Source organism: Geotrypetes seraphini, chromosome 7 (genome assembly GCF_902459505.1).
Source record: "Geotrypetes seraphini chromosome 7, aGeoSer1.1, whole genome shotgun sequence".
Taxonomy (NCBI): domain Eukaryota; kingdom Metazoa; phylum Chordata; class Amphibia; order Gymnophiona; family Dermophiidae; genus Geotrypetes; species Geotrypetes seraphini.
Window position 1 is genome coordinate 108,862,945 of NC_047090.1, and position 19,905 is coordinate 108,882,849.

Genomic DNA, 19,905 nt, shown 5'->3' on the forward strand with positions numbered 1-19,905 from the left:
GTTTTTTTTATAACTGTTTCCTTAAATTTTGTAAATAACATACAATATTACAAACTGTGAGACGAAATGAGTTTTTCAACGCCCGCACTGCTCACAATTCTCTTCATAATAACATGAAAAAACAAAACAGAATCAATCTCATCTCCCTCCCCTTCCCAAAAACGAACCCCAAATCCCTGGATACTCCCCACCCTCCCAACTGGGTTCTCATATAGAATCTCTTGAACTTCATAGGGCCTTTTAAAATAAAACACAAATCATAATTCAGTGTCTTTAATATCTGAAGATAATATCACCCTCCTCTAGGGTACTAATGAATCAGTCAACTTTTCTAGTTCAAGGTATCGGTTCCAAACATTGTGGAATTGTGGCCATAACTTGGTGTACAACACCGTAAGACAGTATATTTCTTATATCCATCCCAGCTGTCCTTTCCAAAGTTATGCAATCACCAAGCATGCAGCTGTGAAGGATAGTCTCAGTATTTTATCCCTCAAATTTGTAATTTCTCTTGATCGAAAACCTAGAAGAACCATTTCCATAGTAATAGAAATCTACCTTCCCAACAGTTGTTGCACATAACCTATAACTTGTTTCCAGAAGTCCCATAGTATAGGACACTCCCACCACATGTTTAAAAGTGCCTATCTCCCCACACCCTCTGGTTTTTCCCGTGCCCTCCATATGTCCTATCATCAGGGGAGTCCTGTACCACCGTACTAACATCTTAACTGCATTTTCTAATATCTGAGGTGCATAAGATAAATGAAAAGATCTTAAACAAATGTCTCCCCACTCTTCTTCTGTAAGAGAATAACCAAGATCGTGTTCCCATGCCTTCATATATCTGGTTCTAAAATGTATCGTTTCATGAATGATTTTGTACATTAAGGTGCTCATAATTCAAACTTTTAAACATCCCAAAAACAGCCTAAGTTGGCATTTGGACGTTCTAATAGCAGGGACGTCCAAGTGACGACAATCAAAACCAACTTTCTGGACATTCAGCAGCACTTCTAAGCTGCTGTGTGTCCAGAGATCAAAGGGGAATGTTGGGAGGTGTGTTATGGGCAGGAATCGGGCGCGCTTCAACCTGGATATACTGCAGCTGTAATCAAAGCTTTCCTAGAGGGAACACAGAGGTAAGCAATTAGACCTGTTTGAGTTGTGTCTAAGTTTCTCAAAGGTGCCCAAACTGACAAGACGACCACTCAAGGATTTAAGACATGACCTCCCTTACTCCCCCAGTGGTCATGATCCCCTCCCACCACCCAAAGAGTGAAAAAAAATTAAAATCCATAGGCTTCTCATAAGTTGATCGCAGCAGAGGAATCCCCATCAGCTGAGCCAGTTTCAGGGATTCCTGTTGGCTCACCTGATGGAGATTCCCCTTGCCAGGATCAACCGAGCTGCGGAGCCCTAAACCCTTCTCCTTGACATTCCCTGACATCCCCGCACCCACACATCTCCTCAACATTCCTGGGCCCCCTCCCACATCCCTGGACCTCCTGGACCTTCGGATGAGAAAACAGCAGGAGGGAAGCCCACTCCCTCCTACCTACAAGGCTGTGTGCTGCAAATGACAGGCCTTCCCCCTCCCAATGCATCTTGTATTTTAGCCAATTAGGGCCTTTGGCTCCTCCCAATGCATCCCAAGATGCATTGGGAGGGGAAGCCCCATCATTTTCAGCAAGCGGTCCTGTAGGCAGGAGGGAGTGGGCTTCCCTCTTGCCATGTTCTCATCTGAAGGTACGGGAGGGGTATCTGGGGATGGGGGAGGAGAAATCAGAGGATGTTTGGAGAGGTCTGGGGATGTCAGGGGGAGGGGGTGTAGAGGTTTGCGGCTCTGATGATACTGGCAAGGGGAATCCCAGATACCAGCTCAGCTGATGATTCCTCTGCCGCGATCAGACAAGGTAGTTGGTGGGTACATCTACAAAACTTGCCTTTGTGCATTTTTCATGTGGATGTTTTTATTTTTGGAAATGGGAAAAAAAGGTAGATGTCCTAAGGACCAAAACTTATACCAAGCTCACTTTCAAAAATAAGAGATAGATGTTTGGCACTTTGAAAATGGACATTTTTCCTACTGGGGTTGTGGATATCTTGCACAAAACCTCCAAACTCATGTTTAGGCACACTGTTGATTATGCCCCTCTAAGTATATAAAACCTCTATGTACAGGGATACCCAAGAGTTGTTCAAATTTGGTTTTCTCTAGCTGCTTTGGGGTTTTAACTTTTATTTTTTTGTAGATAAGGGAAAAAGTCCTCTGACTGTAAGCCATAGATGACCTGGAAATCGGGGAATGCCATAATGTTACCACCCTCTATTACTTGTCCAAAATATCTTAAATTTAGAGCCTTCCATTATTTAAAAATTCTTCCCTCTCTTCCAGGTTGAAAATCCAAAATATAGCCCAAAGGGAATAAAACAACCCTCTTTTCCTTTTGAATAATTTAATTTTAATGCCCCGCCATAATTTCAAAGTAGCCCTCACAAAAGGATTCTCCAATGCATGAATCTCCCTCAAGGTTAAACCCACCCACGGTAAATGATTTTATTCTAGAAATTCCCCTAAGAAGCCCACCCATACCTTGTTCCACTTCTACCTATTGCTTAGGGATGGGTGTCATTTAGCAACCCCCACCCCACCCCAACAGCTGTGCTGTTAAATAATAATGCAAAAAATAAAAGTAAAAGCAAAGGAATGGGGGTTTGACACAATGTCTTACAGCCAGTATAAAGCTTAATCAAGACTCTTTTTTATCCAATGTAAAGTTTAATCGAATCAAGACTTGACAAAGAGCTGAGTTTCGGCGGACACCCACCTACATCAGGAGTCACAAATTCTTATAATCAAGTAAACATTAAATGATCCCAATAAAAACAGGAAAACAAATTTGAAAAATCTCTTACTGTGCTTCACAAAGAAGCATCTTGCAACAGCAAAAGCCAGATTTGGAACCCCCAATCCTCCTTCCCCATTGAACTGAAACATAATCTCTCTGGATACCCTAGGTTGCCCCCCATATAAAATAAAAAATCTTTCTATGCCAATATAAAAATCTATCTCCAAAATAAACAGTATAAAGCTTATCCCTTCTTTCTAAATCTCTAGTAATTGATGCCAAGAATAGTTAAAAGTTATATTTATGTAACTGCTGCTAATTCATTCCAATCTGAATCCCAAGATAGCGGATAGGCTCCTTAACTCACCAGAATGACAATTTACTTTGGAAAATGCGCACATTATCTGATCTGCTGGAACAGATAGGTACAAAATTTTTATCTTTGTCAAGTTCGCTTTAAATCCTGACAACAAGCCATAGTTAAACATTTGCCTGGAGAGCTCCCAGAGCATTTTCTGTCCCCACTGTTATGGCCAAAATATCATCTGCAAAAAAAGAGTTCATGCTCTCTGCCTGCAATGTCTAAACCTGATATTTCTATATTCTGACGGATTCCTTGTGCTAAGGGTTCTATAACTAGGGCAAATAATAACAGCAAGAGGGGACACCCTTGACGAGTCCCTCTCCACAGCTGAAATAGTGAAGAGCACACTCTGTTTACCTTCACATATGCCAATGGGTTGTGCAGGGAGTGTATCCAACTAATAAATCTTTTCCCTATGATGGCCTTTTGTAAGACCTGTATCATAAACCTCCAATCCATATGGTCAAATTCTTTTTATGCATCTACCGCTACTGCTACCCATGGATTGGAACTTCTCTGAGCTGCCCACATCATGTTTAATACCCTTCTGATTCCATCAGGCCTGTCTCCCTCCTATAAAACCTACTTGATCTTGTTGGACTAACTGAGGCATTAAGCTAGCTAAACGGCAGCTAGTATCCAAGCAATGATTTTAGTGCTAGCCATAATAGGGAAATATGTCGATACCCGCTGCATTGTAAGATATCCTTCCTCGGTTTGGGTAAGATAGTAATACCCACGATCCGCATAAAAAATGGAAACTGTTCTTCCTCCTTGAGCGAATTAAAGAGTTTAACTAATAGAGGGATAAGAAACAATCAAAACTTTTTATAGGAAGTTCACCCATTTAGTCCCGGAGATTTACTGTGTCTCATGGCCTTTATAGTTGCCGCAACCTCGTCTTCATTTATATCCTTATCTAACTGTTCCATAGTCTCAATTGATTTTGAAGGTAAATGAAGCTTTTGTAAATATTGCTGTGTCTCCTCAACAGAAACCTGACTTTCTGGATTATAGAGTTCTCAATAAAATTCTCAGAAATGGACTTTGAAGTCCATAGGTATATGATGGACTTCTTGGCACTTAGCGCACACTAATGTCTATTAGTGCACGCTAAGCTTGCACTATGCTTTAGTAAAAGGGCCTCTATATGTTAGAAATATGTAGCATTCAGATACTGGTTTGATGTAACCAAAAAAGATTAAAGCATTCCTTCATTGCTAAAAATCATTATGAAAATAAAGTACTAGCTGGTCAATATTCAAGGGCACTTACACAGTCAGTTTCAGGCACTAACAGCATAACTACTTTTTTAAAAATTTAGCCATTCACATCAGCCACTATCTGAATAAATTTATCTGGTGTGTGTGATATATATATATATACAGTATATATCAGTGGTCTCAAACTCAAACCCTTTGCTGGGCCACAGTTTGGATTTGTAGGTACTTGGAGGGCCTCAGAAAAAAATAGTTAATGTCTTATTAAAGAAATGACAATTTTGCATGAGGTAAAACTCTTTAGAGTTTATAAATCTTTCTTTTTGGCTAAGTCTTAATAATAATATTGTAATTTATAGCTAAGAGACATATGATCAAGAAACCGTTTTATTTTACTTTTGGGATTATGATAAACATACCGAGGGCCTCAAAATAGTACCTAGCGGGCCGCGAGTTTGAGACCACTTTACAGTATATTTACAGTATATGTGTATATATTCAAATATCAGACATAGAGGTCAGCAGTAAATCATCTTCTTATCTTTATGTGGTGGCCATTGCTTTGAATATCTAACTCTTTAGTTCCAAGCAAAAGAACTAGAATTGCTTTTTCACCCTTATGCATTCCTTTTGTGAGAACCAACTGGGTCAAGTTGTGTTACTTATACTGATAACACCAGTTTAGAGCTTTATCATCTTATAGTGCAATGAGCGAGAACAGGAGCTAGCTAAAAAACCCATTCATGCTAAGCAGTAAATAAAAAGGTGCAAAAGTTGTTATTTACTAGAATCCTCAGCAGACAGAACCTAATACAGAGACCTACATGGAAGCCAAGCATCTCATTTTTACAAGGTGACTTTAGCACAGTATGATTTTAAACAGTTCAGCAGATCTTGGAGTGCTAAGCTCTTAATTCTTGTTCAAAATATCCATCTGTCCACTCTGCCAGCCTTCCCACAACTCTCCTTTTCTGAAATCACTGAAGAGAAAACCGCACTTCTCTGTTCCTCAAAACCTACTATCTACTCCTCTGATCCGATTACCACCAACCTATCTCTCCAACTGCCATCCCTCCTATTTCTCATATCCTCAACCTATCACTCTCCACTGCAACTGTTCCTGATGTCTTCAAACATGCCATAGTTACACTTCTCCTCAAAAAACCCTCACTCTACCTCACGTACTCCTCCAACGATTGCCCCAGCTCTCTCCTTCTCTTCTTATCCAAGGTACTTGAATGTGCTGTTCACCGCCACTGCCTTGATTTCCTTTCATCTCAAGCTATCTTTGACCCACTTCAACCAGGCTTTCGCCCACTGCATTCCAAGGAAACTGCCCTTGCTAAAGTCTCCAACCTGTTCCTGACCAGATCCAAAGGACTTTATCCTCATTCTTCTCAATCTATCTGTTGCTTTTGACACTGTTAAACACCACCTACTCCTTGATACATTGTCCTCACTGGGATTCCAGAGTTATGTTCTCTCCTGGTTTTCTTCCTCTCTCTCTCCCTATCAATCAGTGTATCCCAGGGATCTATCCTGGGGCCTTGCCTTTTTTCCCTCTATACCTGCTCCCTCGATGCACTGATCTCCTCTCATGGTTTTCAGTATCACCTCTATGCTGATGACTCCCAGATTTAACTCTCCACACCAGATATTTCTACAGGAATCAAGGCCCATGTCTCAGCATGCCTGTCTGATATTGCTGCCTGGATGTCTCACTGCTACCTAAAACTGAATATGGCTCCTTATCTTTCCAGCTAAGCCCACCTCTCCCCTCCCCATTCTCTATTTTTGTGGAGAAAACTCTTATCTTCCTTGTCTTTGACTCCTCTCTCTCCTCTGCTCAGATCCTACAAACCCTCCATTTCACAAGTCCCAGCCTCTTTTCTGACAATCGTCCTGGATTTCCAATAAACTTTCCCACCAAAATTCAAATTCATGACCAACAGACTTCCCAGTCCATCATTTTGCTGACCCCTCCTACATCCAAAAGGTCTTTTTTAGACGATTTTTGGGACAAGAATGCAGTATAAAGATAGATGACTTGGCGGTCTGGATGTTCAAACAGCTGGACGTATAATTAGATGATTCTCGAAAAAAATATATTTTGGACGTATTTTTCGAGAATGGACTTTAGATGCTGCCGACTTTGGGCAACTAGCGCTCCAGGCCCAAAACAGACTTAAGACCTTTTTTTTCTATTATTATGTCGCTCTATGTGTATAACTGATATCATTCTAACATCTAGGCATGGGCACTTATACCAGTTGTAGGGCTGATGTGATTATACACACTTAGCCATTTGTGCTCATGTTCCACAATAGGCGCCTACTTTTTTTAATGGAATAGGATCAAAATAGGCACCATAACCATATCCTATCTATAATGGGTGCCCTGTTACACATTTACTCCTGTATATTCACAGGAAGCATTTTAACTGTGGAGACTTCTGAACCAGCTATATTTAAATGCCTTAGTACTGATGTAGAGAATCTCAGTTGTTTTATTAGATTTGGTTTTAAAAGATGCAGGCATTCATTTGCTATCTAGCACAATCTTCTGTACACTGACCCCTAAAATGTCATCTAACTGACCCTATCTCAAAGAAGGAAAATAAGGTTATAACGTGTCCCTGTCATCCAGAAATGCAAAAACCCCTCATTATAGTACTGAAATGTTAGCATCTCTGAATGTTTGTGGTCTCATACTTTGTAGTCAAATATCAAAGCCATTTCTGTTTTTAGAAAAAGTTCCATGCATTCAAAGCTTGGTACAATACATGATTTAGTAGCTAAAGGGGACTGAACCAAACATTGGGTTTTGTCTAATTTTAGGTAAGACACAGGCATACCCAACTGCTGCCCAATGTGGGCAGAAAATTGATGACATACTAGTAAAAAAAAAAAAAAAAAGAAAGAAATGTTATACTGTACCTCATATTCTGATTCTAAGGAAACCTTGCTCTTTTTTATTTTTTCTTCTAATGCTGGATCAATCTGCAGCCAAACAAAGGGAGAAACCTAAAGTTAGTAATGCTCAAAATCTCACAATTACCCTTTTGCAAAACCCCTGGGCTAGTTTTATATTTTTCTAAATAAACTCCTCCTCATGCACTTCAGATATCTGTACATGGAGTTCAGAATTCAAAACAGCCCCGCATAAAGGTTCGTGCTGGCAAAGATTTAAAGAGGTATGGGGGTGGGAAAGGAGTGCGCGAGAATGGCACAGGGGGACGGAGAGGTGCCAGCACCCTCCACCAAGATGGCACTCGGAGCGGTCCACCCTCCTTTACTATGCCACTGTCTGCCCAAGTTCAAGCACTGCTCCCTTGCTGCAAGTCAATTTAGGAGTGATTTTCACACTACCTTTTTAAAGTCTGTATATATGCACTATAAGCTCAGTCTTTGCACCAAATTTCAAAATGATATATAGAAATATGATGGCAGATAAAGGCCAAATGGCCCATCCTCTATCTCCCTTTTCTTTAGGCTGGCCAAAAAGGATTAACCTGCTGACTGTAGACCCAAGTCTGCTTCTTCTCTACACAGGCAGAGCTTACCCATGCACTGTGGAGTTCTGAAGCACCAATGTTTGCAAAAAAAAAAAAGTGAAAAATACTGAAAATAATAAACAAATATACAGAGCAGATCAGAAAGACACCTTCTGGCATGCGAGCAGAAGTTAAAACTGAAGGTGGCAACAGAGCCCTCTGGAGAAAGGAGGAGGAGTTGAAAACCTGCCCATCTTGCCTGGCCTCTCTTCTGCATGGCTCACGAGCATGAGGAGAATATCCTACTGTTCAGCATGACACACCGATTTAACTAGAAATTTATTTATCATTAGTTATTCTCATCTAGATCATTGATAAATATTTTAAAATGCAGCAGTCCCAGGACAGTCCCCTGGAGAACCCAACTGTTTACCCTTCTCCTTTGAGAATATTGACCATTAACTCTACTCTCTGTTTATCTTTTAACCAGTTCCTAATCCATAATAGGACATTATCTCCTATTGCATGACTTTTTAATTTCCTCAAAAGTCTTTCATGAGATATTTGGTCAAATGCCTTTTGAAAATCCAGATACACAACTTTACTATCCAGCTCACCTTTATCCACGCTTATTTATCCCTTTGAAGAAATGTATTAAGATTGGTGAGGCAAGATTTCCCTTGACTAAATGCATATTGGCTTTGTCTCATTAATCCATACTTATGTGCATGCTCTATAATTTTGTCCTTTATAATAGTCTCTACCACGTTGCCCAGCACCAATGTCAGACTCACTGGTCTATAATTTCCCACATCAACTCTGGAACCTTTTTAAAAAATTGGTGTTACATTGGTCACTCTCCAGTCTTCCAGTACTATACTAGATTTGAAAGAGAAATTATAAAATTACAACAGCAGCTCTGCAAGTTTATTTTTCAATTCTCTCAGTGCTCCAAGATGCATACTTTCTGATCCAGGCAATTTGTTACTCTTCAATTTGTCAAATTGCCCTATAATATTTTCCAGGGTTACAGAGATTTGTTTCAGTTTCTATGGCTCATCAGTATTGAATATCATTTCTGGCACTGATATTTCCTCCACATCTTCCTTAGTGAAGACTGAAGCAAAGGATTAATCTCTCCACTATGGACTCGTCTTTCCTGAGCGCCTTTTTTACCTCTTGGCCATCCAGCGATTAAATTAATTCTTTTCCTGGCTCCTTGCTTCTAATATACCTAAAAAGTTTCTACTATGTGATTTTGCCTCTAATACAATCTTTTCAAGGTCTCTCTTTGCCTTCCTTATCAGCGCTTTTCATTTGACTTGCCATTCCTTATGTGTTTCCTATTAACTTCATCAGATCCTTCTACTTTTCTGAAGGGTTTTCTTTTAGCTCTAATAACTTCTTTCACCTCTTTTGTTAACCACACCAGCTGCCATTTGATCTTCCTTCCTCTTTTTTTAATACATGAAATATATTGTACCAGCTCTAGGTTAGCAGGATGGTATTTTTTTAATAATATTCACACCCGATGTAAATATTTTACCTTTGCATCTGCTCCTCTAAGTTTTTTTTTATTAAACCATTCTCTTCATGTTATCATAGTCTCCTTTTCTAAAGTTAAATGCTATTGTATTGGATTTCCTGTGTGTGCTTAATCCAGAGATCATAGCAAACTGGTGAAGGGGTGACTTTCATTGTTTCCCTGGCTCTTCTTTTGATTATAGGAGTCCTCTCTATGAGGACGGGAGTACCATATATTTTTTATTTGTTTATATGGGAAATCCTTAGGCTTAAAAGGTTGAGAAACACTATCCTGAATAACTGGCCTCTCTCACAGTCAGGGGTAGCCCTATAATGAGGCCAACTGAGGCAATAACCTCAGGTGGTACTCTTGAGGGAGCAGCATCTTACTGTCGACAAGCCTATGTACTGGTCGGCTCTCTGCCACGCCCCTTCCAAGCATCTAATTCTTTCACTCTCTCCCCTCAATCCAATTGGCATTTTTCCTATTCTAACACTACCACCCCTCCCAACCTGCATTTACCTTTAATTTTCTGTAAACATTGCCAGGCAGAATAATAATAATAATAATAACTTTATTCTTCTATACCGCCACAATCTTGCGACTTCTAGGCAGTTTACAATCAAGAGTGCTGGACATTCAGCGAAATACAATAAGTAGATATTCAGAGGAAATACAGAGATCAGAGACCTCAGGAGGCAATAGTATAGAAATACAATTTGCTGAGCGAAAATGTAATATGTACATTTTAGTAGGTAATGTCCGACAGGACCTGTTGGGGATAAATAGCAACGTAAAGTTACGATAAGATGAAGATAACAGATTATATTTATAACAGTGCTGTAAGTTCAGGTGGAATAGGGAGGGGGGAGGAAGAGGGAGAGCGGGTCAATCGTTTAGGTATTTCTGGAACAGGTATGTTTTTAGGTGTTTCCTGAATTCCCCGTATGTAGTGGGCGAAAGCAGTTGGTCTAGGTCTTTGCCCCATAGGACTGCTTGGTGAGAGAGAAGGTGTTCGTGGTGTTTTTTCATTTTTCAGCCTCTAACTGGAGGGGAAATGAGTTTTGGGTGTGTGTTTCTCTTGAGTTTGTTATTAGAAAATGCGAAAAGGTTCGTTATGTACTTGGGGGTCAGGCCGTATAGTACTTTGAAGCAGAGGCAGGCAAATTTAAACCTTACTCGGGCTTCCGTTGGTAGCCAGTGCAGCTGCCGATAGTAGGGTGTCACGTGGTCGAATTTCTTCAGCCCGAAGATAAGTCTGACCGCAGCATTTTGCATTATTTGGAGACGTCTCATATTCTTTTGTGAGATTGCTAGATAGGCGATGTTGCAGTAGTCAAGCTGACTCAGTATGAGGGATTGCACTAGGATTCTGAATGTTGACGTATCGAAGTATGATTTAATGGTTCTGAGTTTCCAGAGAGTAAGGAAACCACTTGTTTCTTCATTGTTAGGCATTGGTCTAGAATAACACCTAGTATTTTCATGGTGGGTTGAATAGGGTAGTTGAGTTTATTGATGCATAGTGGGGTTTTATTGTCAAGCGGGTGAGGGGAGGCAACGAAGAATTTTGTTTTTTCTGGGTTGAGCTTGAGCTTGAAATCTGTCATCCATTGTTCCATCTCATTTATGGCATCGGATGCCTTGGGAATGGTTTCCGAGATGGAGTTGGCGAATGGGATGACGATCGTAAAGTCATCTGCGTAGCTGAATAGTTTTATTCCTAGTTGGGTTAGTTTCACACCTAATGAGGACATGTAGATATTGAAAAGCAGTGGGGAAAGCGGTGACCCTTGTGGCACTCCGGATGAGTTGCTCCAGGTGTCGGAGTGTTCGTTGTTAAAGCGTACCTGGTAAGAACGGGATGTGAGGAAGCCATGAAACCAGTTTAGTACCTCAGCTCTGATACCAATGGCGTCTAAGCATTGCATCGCAGAAGGTAGCGATTCCCTGCCACCGGTCCCAGCATCTTCTCTTCACAGCGGCCTTTCCCAGCAGAAATAGAAAGTTGTCAGGTAGATGTGTGTGTGTGTGTGTGTGTGTGTGTAAGGGGAGGGTAAAAGAATGGGAAAAATGCTGATCGGGGGGAAGAGGGTGAAAGGATTAGATGACGGGAAGGGGAGCGGTATAGAGAGCTGACCAGCATGTAGACTGGCCAGCAGCAAGATGCTGCTCCCTCAAGAGTGCCACCTGAAGATAAATATTGGACTCGGGGGAAAGAGTGGGAAAATGGAGAGATGTTGGACTCGTGAGGAAAGGAGGGAAAGAGACACAGGGATGAGGCAAGGGAGGGAGGAGAGATGACAGATTTGGGAGATGGATGGGGAGGACAGAGGGGCTAGAAGGGGGACAGGGAGTGAAGGCAGAGTGGGTAGAAGGGGGATAGGGAGAGATGGACTTCGGGGAGGATGGAGGGGGCAGGTGAAGGAGAGATGGCCTTGGGAAAGAACAGAGGGGACAGGAGAGGGAGTGATGGCAAAAGGGATGAAAGGGAGAGATGGTAGAGGGTTTGAAATAGGGAAAAGGAGAGATGGACTTAGTGGAGGGGAAAAATAGGGAGAGAGAGAGAGACGGACTTGGTGGAGAGGGAAATAGGGAGAGAGAGAGAGAGAGAGAGAGAGAGATATGGACTTGGTGGAGGGGGAAAATAGAGAGAGAAAGAGATATGGACTTGGTGGAGGGGGAAAACAAGGAAAGAGAAAGAAGAACAACTAAGAGATAGCAGAGTCGGGAGGAGGGAGAGACAGGGAAAGGTGGAAGGAATATGGACTCAGGGCAAGAAGGGGAAGGGAGGGAGAGATGTCAGACTTGGGAGGAGGGGGTAGAAAAGCAGAAAGGAAAGATGTTGGACTTGTGGGAGGGAGGAAGAGAGAGAAAAAAAGAGAGGAAGGAAATGCCGGATTACAAGGGTAGAGTAAAGGACAAGGAAGATGCTGCTAAAAATGGTGGATCTGTGTGGGAGAGTTGTGAAGGAGATGAGAATAATGATTACAGAGGATAGAAATGTAGTAATGGGGAGCAGATAAAAGGGAATAAGAAGATGGGAAATGTGAAAGCTAAGGGAGAAGGGGATAGAAAGTTGATTAGATTAAAAGTGAAAAGGAATAAAGCAAGAGTTACATTTGAGTGGATAGAGACAGAAAAGAGAAAAATGGAAGAGTGCACTTTAAGATAAAGAAAATAATTTAAGAAAAGCTATACTGGGTCAGTCTAATATGTAAGCTGCATACACACTATGTTATAGATTGGATGTGCCTATCTTTGATATGATATTGCTTTGAATAAATAAAATGTTTAAACTTAAAAAGCTGTGTCCATTGAAAGCGAATCGAATAAAAAAATAGATTCAACAGGGTGAATCTCAATGGAGGAGGGTAAATAGTGATGTGCCGCAAGGATCTTTACTGGGACTGGTGCTAGTTAACTTATTTATAAATTATCTGAAAATTGGAACTATGAGTAAGGTGATTGAATGCCATCTGCAAATTTAAAGTTGTTAAAAAGTATGCAGACTGTGAAAAACAGCAGAAGACTTTCGGAAATTGGAAGCAAGGGCATCCAAATGGCAGATGAAATTTAATGTGGACAAATGTAAAGTGATGCACATTGGAAAGAATAATCCAAATAATAGCTACCAGATGCTAGGTTCTACCTTGGGAGTCAGCACTCAAGAAAAAATCTGGGTGTTATCGTGGACAATACGCTGAAATCTTCTGCCCAATGTGCAGTGGCAGCCAAGAAAGCAAACAAGATACAAGGAATTATTAGAAAAGGGAAGGTAAACAAGACTAAGAATGTTATTATAATGCTGTATCGCTCAATGGTGCGACCTCACCTTGAGTACTGCACTCAGTTCTGGTTACCTTATCTTAAAAAAGATATAGCAGCACTAGAAAAGGTTCAAAGAACAGTGACCAAGATGATAAAGGGGATGGAACTCCTCTCGTATGATGAAAGACTAAAGAGGTTAGAGCTCTTCAGCTTAGAAAAGAGACAGCTGAGGGAAGATATGATTGAAATCTACAAAATCCTGAGTAGTGTAGAACGGGTACAAGTGGATCGATTTTTTTACTGCATCAAGATTTAAAAGACTAGGGGACACTCAAAGTTACAGAGTAATACTTTTAAAACCAATAGGAGGAAACATTTTTTCACTCAGAGAATAGTTAAACTCTGGAATGCACTGCCAGAGGATGTGGTAAGAACAGTTAATGTTACTGGTTTTATAAAGGTTTTGGACAAGTTCCTGGAGGAAAAGTCCATAGTCTGCTGTTGAGACAGACATGGGGGAAGCCACTGTTTGCCCTGGACTGATAGCATGGAATGCTGCTACTATTTGGGTTTTTTCCAGGCACTTGTGACTTGGATTGGCCACCGTGAAGATGAGATGCTGGGCTAGATGGAACATCAATCTGACCCAGTAAGGCTATTCTTATGCACATTTGATTCATAGAAGAAGCAGCTGGTGTCTTCACTGGAAGATGGTGCTGCATTAGGAGTTGTGTTTGCAGCGGCACATGTATTTGACACAAGCTCTAGCAGCAGCTGACTGGATCCAGCACAGCTTGAATTGTGGATGTGAAACACTTGCTACTATCAAATCATCCAAAGCGCTTAATGATTCCATTCATTTAAGCATCAACAAGTGGGTTAGCAAATTTGAGTGAAGGTCTGATGGAGGTAAAATGTACACGCAGGGAAGAAATTGTTGGCAGAACTCCCATGAAATACTGGTCTTCAGTCTGCAGTATGTCCAATGCCATAATAATCAGTTTCATCACCTTAATACATTCTGCCATGAAAGCAATTTCATTTGAAAGCTGAGCTTCTGGTACAGCAAATGTAGTTTCTGAGGTTTCGTACAATGTTTCAGCAGCCTATAGACTTTTACTTCATTCGCTCTAAAGGGCACTGCATTTCGCCAAGGTTCTATGGCTTAACTTCTTATAATTTTCATCTTCATTGGCCCCTTCTGAATCAGATACAGCAATCAAGTTAATTGTGTGGGTACTACAATGATGGTGAAATGGAAGTGCATACTATGTTGGTTCTGCAGCTGTTTGGTTAGCTATGATGTCTGCAACATTTGTGAAGGTCATCTCTTTGTTGTCGATTTGTGAGGGCACAACTTGTGTTGGCTCTACGACCGTTGTTTCTGTCTCGGAGAACGCCATGAACGCCTTATCAAAGTTTGATCTGTTGTCAATATCTGTGCAGAGAACTTTGTCAGTAATACAAAATTTGGAGTGGATCTTCCTGAGTGTAGATACAATCAGGTTGAAAGTCTGTTGTCCTTGTAAACGTGAACATGCCAATGCTGCAGACTTTCATTCCAATGTGCTCATCTCAATCCAGTGTTGGGTAACTTCAAAAAAGCTTCTGTTGTGGGAAGTCCATGTGTCAGCTGTTGTGCAGACTTCAATCACAAGTGACAGCTTATACTGAAGGTCATTGTCATCTTATGATACTGGTCCTCAACGTGCCCAGCAAGAGCCTTGAGGGTCAATACGGTTTTGCCTGGTTGAAGACCAGTGATCAACTGAATGGATTCTGGTGACTTAACCAGTGAGAAGGCTTGCATGTCCCCAATAATAAAATTTGTGATGAGATCATAGACCATTTTCTGTGACACAATCATGCCCCTGTTATTGCTCCATGAAGCAGCCAAAGTTTGCTGTTTCTTTGACAGGGATTTTGATGCATCTGATGAAGAAAAGCTTGCTAATCTCGTCAACAAAGGCAGTTTATCATGCGCAACCAGGTGGACATTTTCAGGTGATGTAATATTGGTTGCACAGCTGTAGGTCCGTTTAGAAGCCGGTGAACAAAGTTTGCAACTTGAAGACTGAACGCTCAAATGAGCTTGAGTTGTGATCATCATTTTTCTCCATTGTAGGCTTACTGAGGGTTAGGTCGCAGCCTGCATTCATCCCCTCAAGGGTCGACCGGAGAGCACCCATTTCCCAGGACTCTGACAAGGTGCTTTTCCTTCTTTTTATCTCATGGTGAGAATATCTTATGTCCACAGTAGTCCTTCTTGAAGGCTTCCTTTTGGAAAGGGGGGACTCCCCCTCCCCATCTGGGGTTCTCTCCCCAGTGTTTAGGGCCTTTTAGCCACTTCAGAGACTCTTTATATTACTAATAACAGTACATGCAAATGAGTTTGCAAATTAGTACCTTTAAGTATGCAAAATCAGTCCAGACTTTTATGAAGCAATTTTTTCAGTTCAGTAGAGCCCATTTGGCTAGCTGTCACCACGTATCTGTAGTTACTGTAATGCACTGTGGCGAGGCAAGAAAAACAAGTTGAATTGGAGGCTTAATGAGTAAAATAGCATAAATGGAAATTTGTCATAAATTTTTTTGCATGCTATGTAAACAGTAATGCAAAAGTAACTTATAAATTTAGTTAGCATTTATTTAGTTTTATAGCCTGTCCTCTCCAGAATCATATCAAAAAGTAACCACCGTGTTTTCCCGAAAATAAGACGCTGTCTCATATTATTTTGGGGCCCCAAAAATGCACTAGCTCTTATTTTGAGGGAAACTGTCCAATCACAAACCCACAGCATCTTTTTATCCCCCCTGCAATGCAGCCGAACCCCCACCGGCCCTTCCATCTCTTCCTCCCCACGCCGACGGCGAGACTGACATATCAGTTTCCTACTTCCAAAAGGCAGCATCAGGGCAGCAATCTAAATGGGCTGCATCGGGCCTTCTCACATCGGGAAGTTCCACTGCCGTGTTGCTGATGACATCATCAGTGATGCGGCAGAGGAACGCCCTGACGTGAGAAGGCCCAAGTAGCCTGTTTAGATTGCTGCCGCGATGCTGCCTTTTGGAAGTAGGTAATGATATGTCAGTCTTGTGGTCGGCGTGGGGAGGGAGAGATGGGAGGGGAGGGAAAGATGGAAGGATCTGCTGTGGCATTTAGGAAGAGTGGATTTTTAGTTTGCTTTCCCCTACCCCCAAAATAAGTGCTTCGACTAGGGCTTGTTTTTGGGGTAGGGCTTATATTAAGACCTACCCTGAAAATCATGCTAGGGCTTATTTTCGGGGAAACACGGTAGTTTCATTGATAGTTGCCTAAAAATGTAACTAATTATAGAAACTAGTTACTACCCAGCACTGAGTAATGGGAAACAGGTGAAAGATAAATGGCAATAGGAGGTTGGGGAAGGGACAAGATGGGAAATAGGAGAGCTTGAGGTGAGAGAAGGAGATAAAGTTGGTATGTAGGTGAAAAGTAGAAAGTAGAAATGTGAAATTTGAGTGGACAGGGGCAAAAAAAACCCAAACAAAAAAGGAAGGAAAGAACTAAAAAGGAAAAATCAGTACGTCAGAGACAGATGGTGTATTTTGAGGGAACAAGGCAGGAGGAGAGAGGAGAAATGAAAAAAACAGCCATTAGAAACAGAAGAAAGACTGGAAAGCAGACAAGTAACTGGACCTAGCATAATAGAACATGAAACCATCCAGAAAACAAAGGTAGAATGAAGTATTTTGTTTGGAATGTATTAATAGAGAAAGCCCCAGAGCGAGTAGAAGGGGGGCTGACACAAGGTGGGGGGAGAGGGTGGCACCGAGGGACAAGGGCAGGATGGGAAGCAAAGGAGCTAGGCAGGGATAGGTGGAGAGGGGCAGCGGAAGAATTTGAATTGTTGGGCTCTCCAGGCACAGCCATTCTTTTGCGGCGCGCCAGTGAGATCAAACTCCCGCCCATCCTTACCCAATCTTAAGGTAGTGAGGTTAGTCGCAGATGGCAGGGATAGTGCATAATAAAAGGGGGGAGGAACAACACAAGCGGGGGAGGGGGAACATTTGGGAGGGGCATAGGATTTGCCACTCTAAAGTAAGAGCTCCTTTCCCTCCATGGATTGGAGACCCCTCTTGAACGGAGGGACAAGCAGAGATTTGACCATTGCTACCCCCAATCGCTTGAATGGTGATTGGGGGGGGCAGCCAACGGGGCCTGGGATGCATAGACGGCAGCTCGGGCTAAGCGGGAGTAGAGCATTCGCTTGAACGGCGGTGCCTACTTGTATGCAGCGCTGATGGACCCCAGCTTGGACCTTGTTTGGTATGCTCCTCCCCCAGGAGTGAGGTTATTAGAAGTTAGGATGTTGAAGTACTGTATTTGACAGGTTATTGTTAGTTCAAAATGTTTATAGGCAGAATTATTGATATGGTTTAATGCGATGGTGTTGTAACCATGCTGCGGCCATAAATAAAACTTCCTAAGCAAAAGCGAAATTTTAATTACAGATGTGTTTGTACTATATTCAGTACAAAATATGGAGCCTCTTTTCAGGTTTTGTATTTCACAATGTGCCTAGTAGTGGAGAGTTTTGTGCTGTTGTTGCTCAGATAACATGAAAATCAGGATTTTTTTGTATGGTGACTTCCATGGAGAAATGTTCTACAGTAGTTCTGGTCTGCACGTTGTGGGGAGATAGAATATCAGCTCCCATATAATTAATTTTATTATGGTATGTTAAACTGAGCTTTTTTTTTATTTTATTTCTCATTTTGCTCCTTGTTGTTTGAGCATCACATATCTCCTTTGTGTTTTTGCTGAAAAGAAGGTTAAAGTATATGTGGCGAGAACCATGGTTGTTGAGTTTGTCTGGCAGGATCAATTGTTTTGCTTTAAACATGGGTGACCTGGGCCTGAAAAGAGTGATGTGTGAGGCTCAGATGTCATTTACTGTGTTACTGAAGCTACTATCCTCTAAGATGATGCTGCCTTAGGCAGCTGGCCAGTCTTGCCTAATAGTTGGGGCAGCCCTTGTCCCACCCCCATTTGTATGCTCGGGAGGGGGGGGACCTCATCCCTCGCCTCAGGCAGCAGATTGCCTTGAGCCGTCTCTGCTCACAGTCATTAACAATTCCCTGACAGTAACTGAGACAAATATTCAAAATTGTAATTCTTGATATGCACATGAGGAAGACAGTGATTGGAGAAAAATGACAAAAATGATTTAACTAAGAATTATTGTTGAAAGAAAAACATGAAAATTTATGCATGATGTACAGTTGTTTTCCAGAAAACTTTTAAAAAAGCATCATACCATCTGTGCTCTCTGCATAATTGCAGAAACATTCATGGCAACTGATAATCCTCAACAGTAAATTCTAAATACAAAGTTAGGTATCATTTTTGAAACTTGTTAAGTTCTGCCTCTGAAGTTCCTTACTTTCCTTTGGAGCAGTCATGCTATCAAAAATGTCACAAATAACTTCATGAATGTGAACCCACCTGATGCACATTTGCTATGAGCCTAATATTCAAAACATCTAGGCCCATTAAGCATTTAGATCTACCTCAGTGTCTAAATCTAGGTACCATATTTTTCGTGCCATAAGACGCACCTGACCATAAGACACACCCAAAATTTAGAGGAGGAAAATAAGAAAAAAAAACATTCTGAACTAAATTCTCCCTGCCAGGCTCTGTACCCAACCCCACACTCCTTACCAGGCTCTGCACCCTGTCCCCCCTTCTTGCCAGGATTTGTACCCTGTCCCCCCTCTGGTGGTCTAGTGGTAGGCAGGGACAGGGAACAGATGTCAAGGCAGATGACTTTTTAAAATATGCAATGTCACCTCAGTAGTGCTGCCTGATTCACGATTCGAATCGGTTCACCAATTCACTTCGGGTGAATCGATTCAAATCGATTTACATTTTTTAAAAATCGGCTTCCCGATTTGGACCCTCTCCCCTCCCTTCCTAAAGCAGGAGCAGCAGCGCTGCTCTTGCTGGCTGGCCGCTGCGGCACCTGTTTTAGAGGTCGAGGAGGGAGGATCAGTCGGGAAGTGCTGCGTCCGGCTTCCCTCCTGGCCGCCTCGAAGGACTGCCCCCCCGAAAGACTGCGCACCCCCCTGGGAAGGTCTCCGTGTTCCCCCTGGCCTCCCCGAACCGTTTACCTTACAGCTTGAGCCTGCAGCCGAAGATTGCAGTTACAGCGTCTTTGCACTGCAGTGCTTTGAGCTGTTTCCTCCACCGCGATCCTGCCTCTGACGTCAGAGGAGGGGCGGGACCGCAGCGGAAGAAACAGCTCAAAGCACTGCAGTGCAAAGACGCTGTAACCGTGATCTTCGGCTGCAGGCTCAAGCTGTAAGGTAAACAGTTCGGGGAGAGTGGGAGAGGCCAGGGGGAACACGGAGACCTTCCCGGGGGGGGGGGGGTGCGCAGCCTTTCGGGGGGGCAGTCCTTCAGGAAGTGGGATAGGCCTTGGAAGAGGGTGCAGGTCTTCAAGGGGTGAACAGGCCTTTAATGGGGAACAGGCCTTTAATGGGGAACAGGCCTTTAACGGGGGGACAGGCCTTCAAAGGGGGGACAGGCCTTCAAAGGGGGGACAGACCAAGGATGGTGGCATAGGCCTTCAGGAGGGACGGGCAGGACTTTGGGGGGCAGGCCTTTAAGGGGACAGGCCAGTGGTGGTGGCATA

At 42.3% G+C, this 19,905-nt stretch overlaps 1 protein-coding gene across 3 annotated transcripts in view; it reads right to left on the reverse strand.

Moving 5' to 3' along the window:
* The window catches only part of LOC117363412 (cytochrome c oxidase assembly protein COX16 homolog, mitochondrial), a 123,934-nt gene that overhangs the window by 37,104 nt on the left and 66,925 nt on the right, over positions 1-19,905 (reverse strand). For all 3 annotated transcript variants that reach the window (XM_033951072.1, XM_033951074.1, XM_033951073.1), the window contains exon 4: positions 7,373-7,435. In XM_033951072.1, the coding sequence (XP_033806963.1) occupies positions 7,373-7,435 (63 nt within the window). The remainder of the gene's footprint in view (positions 1-7,372; positions 7,436-19,905) is intronic.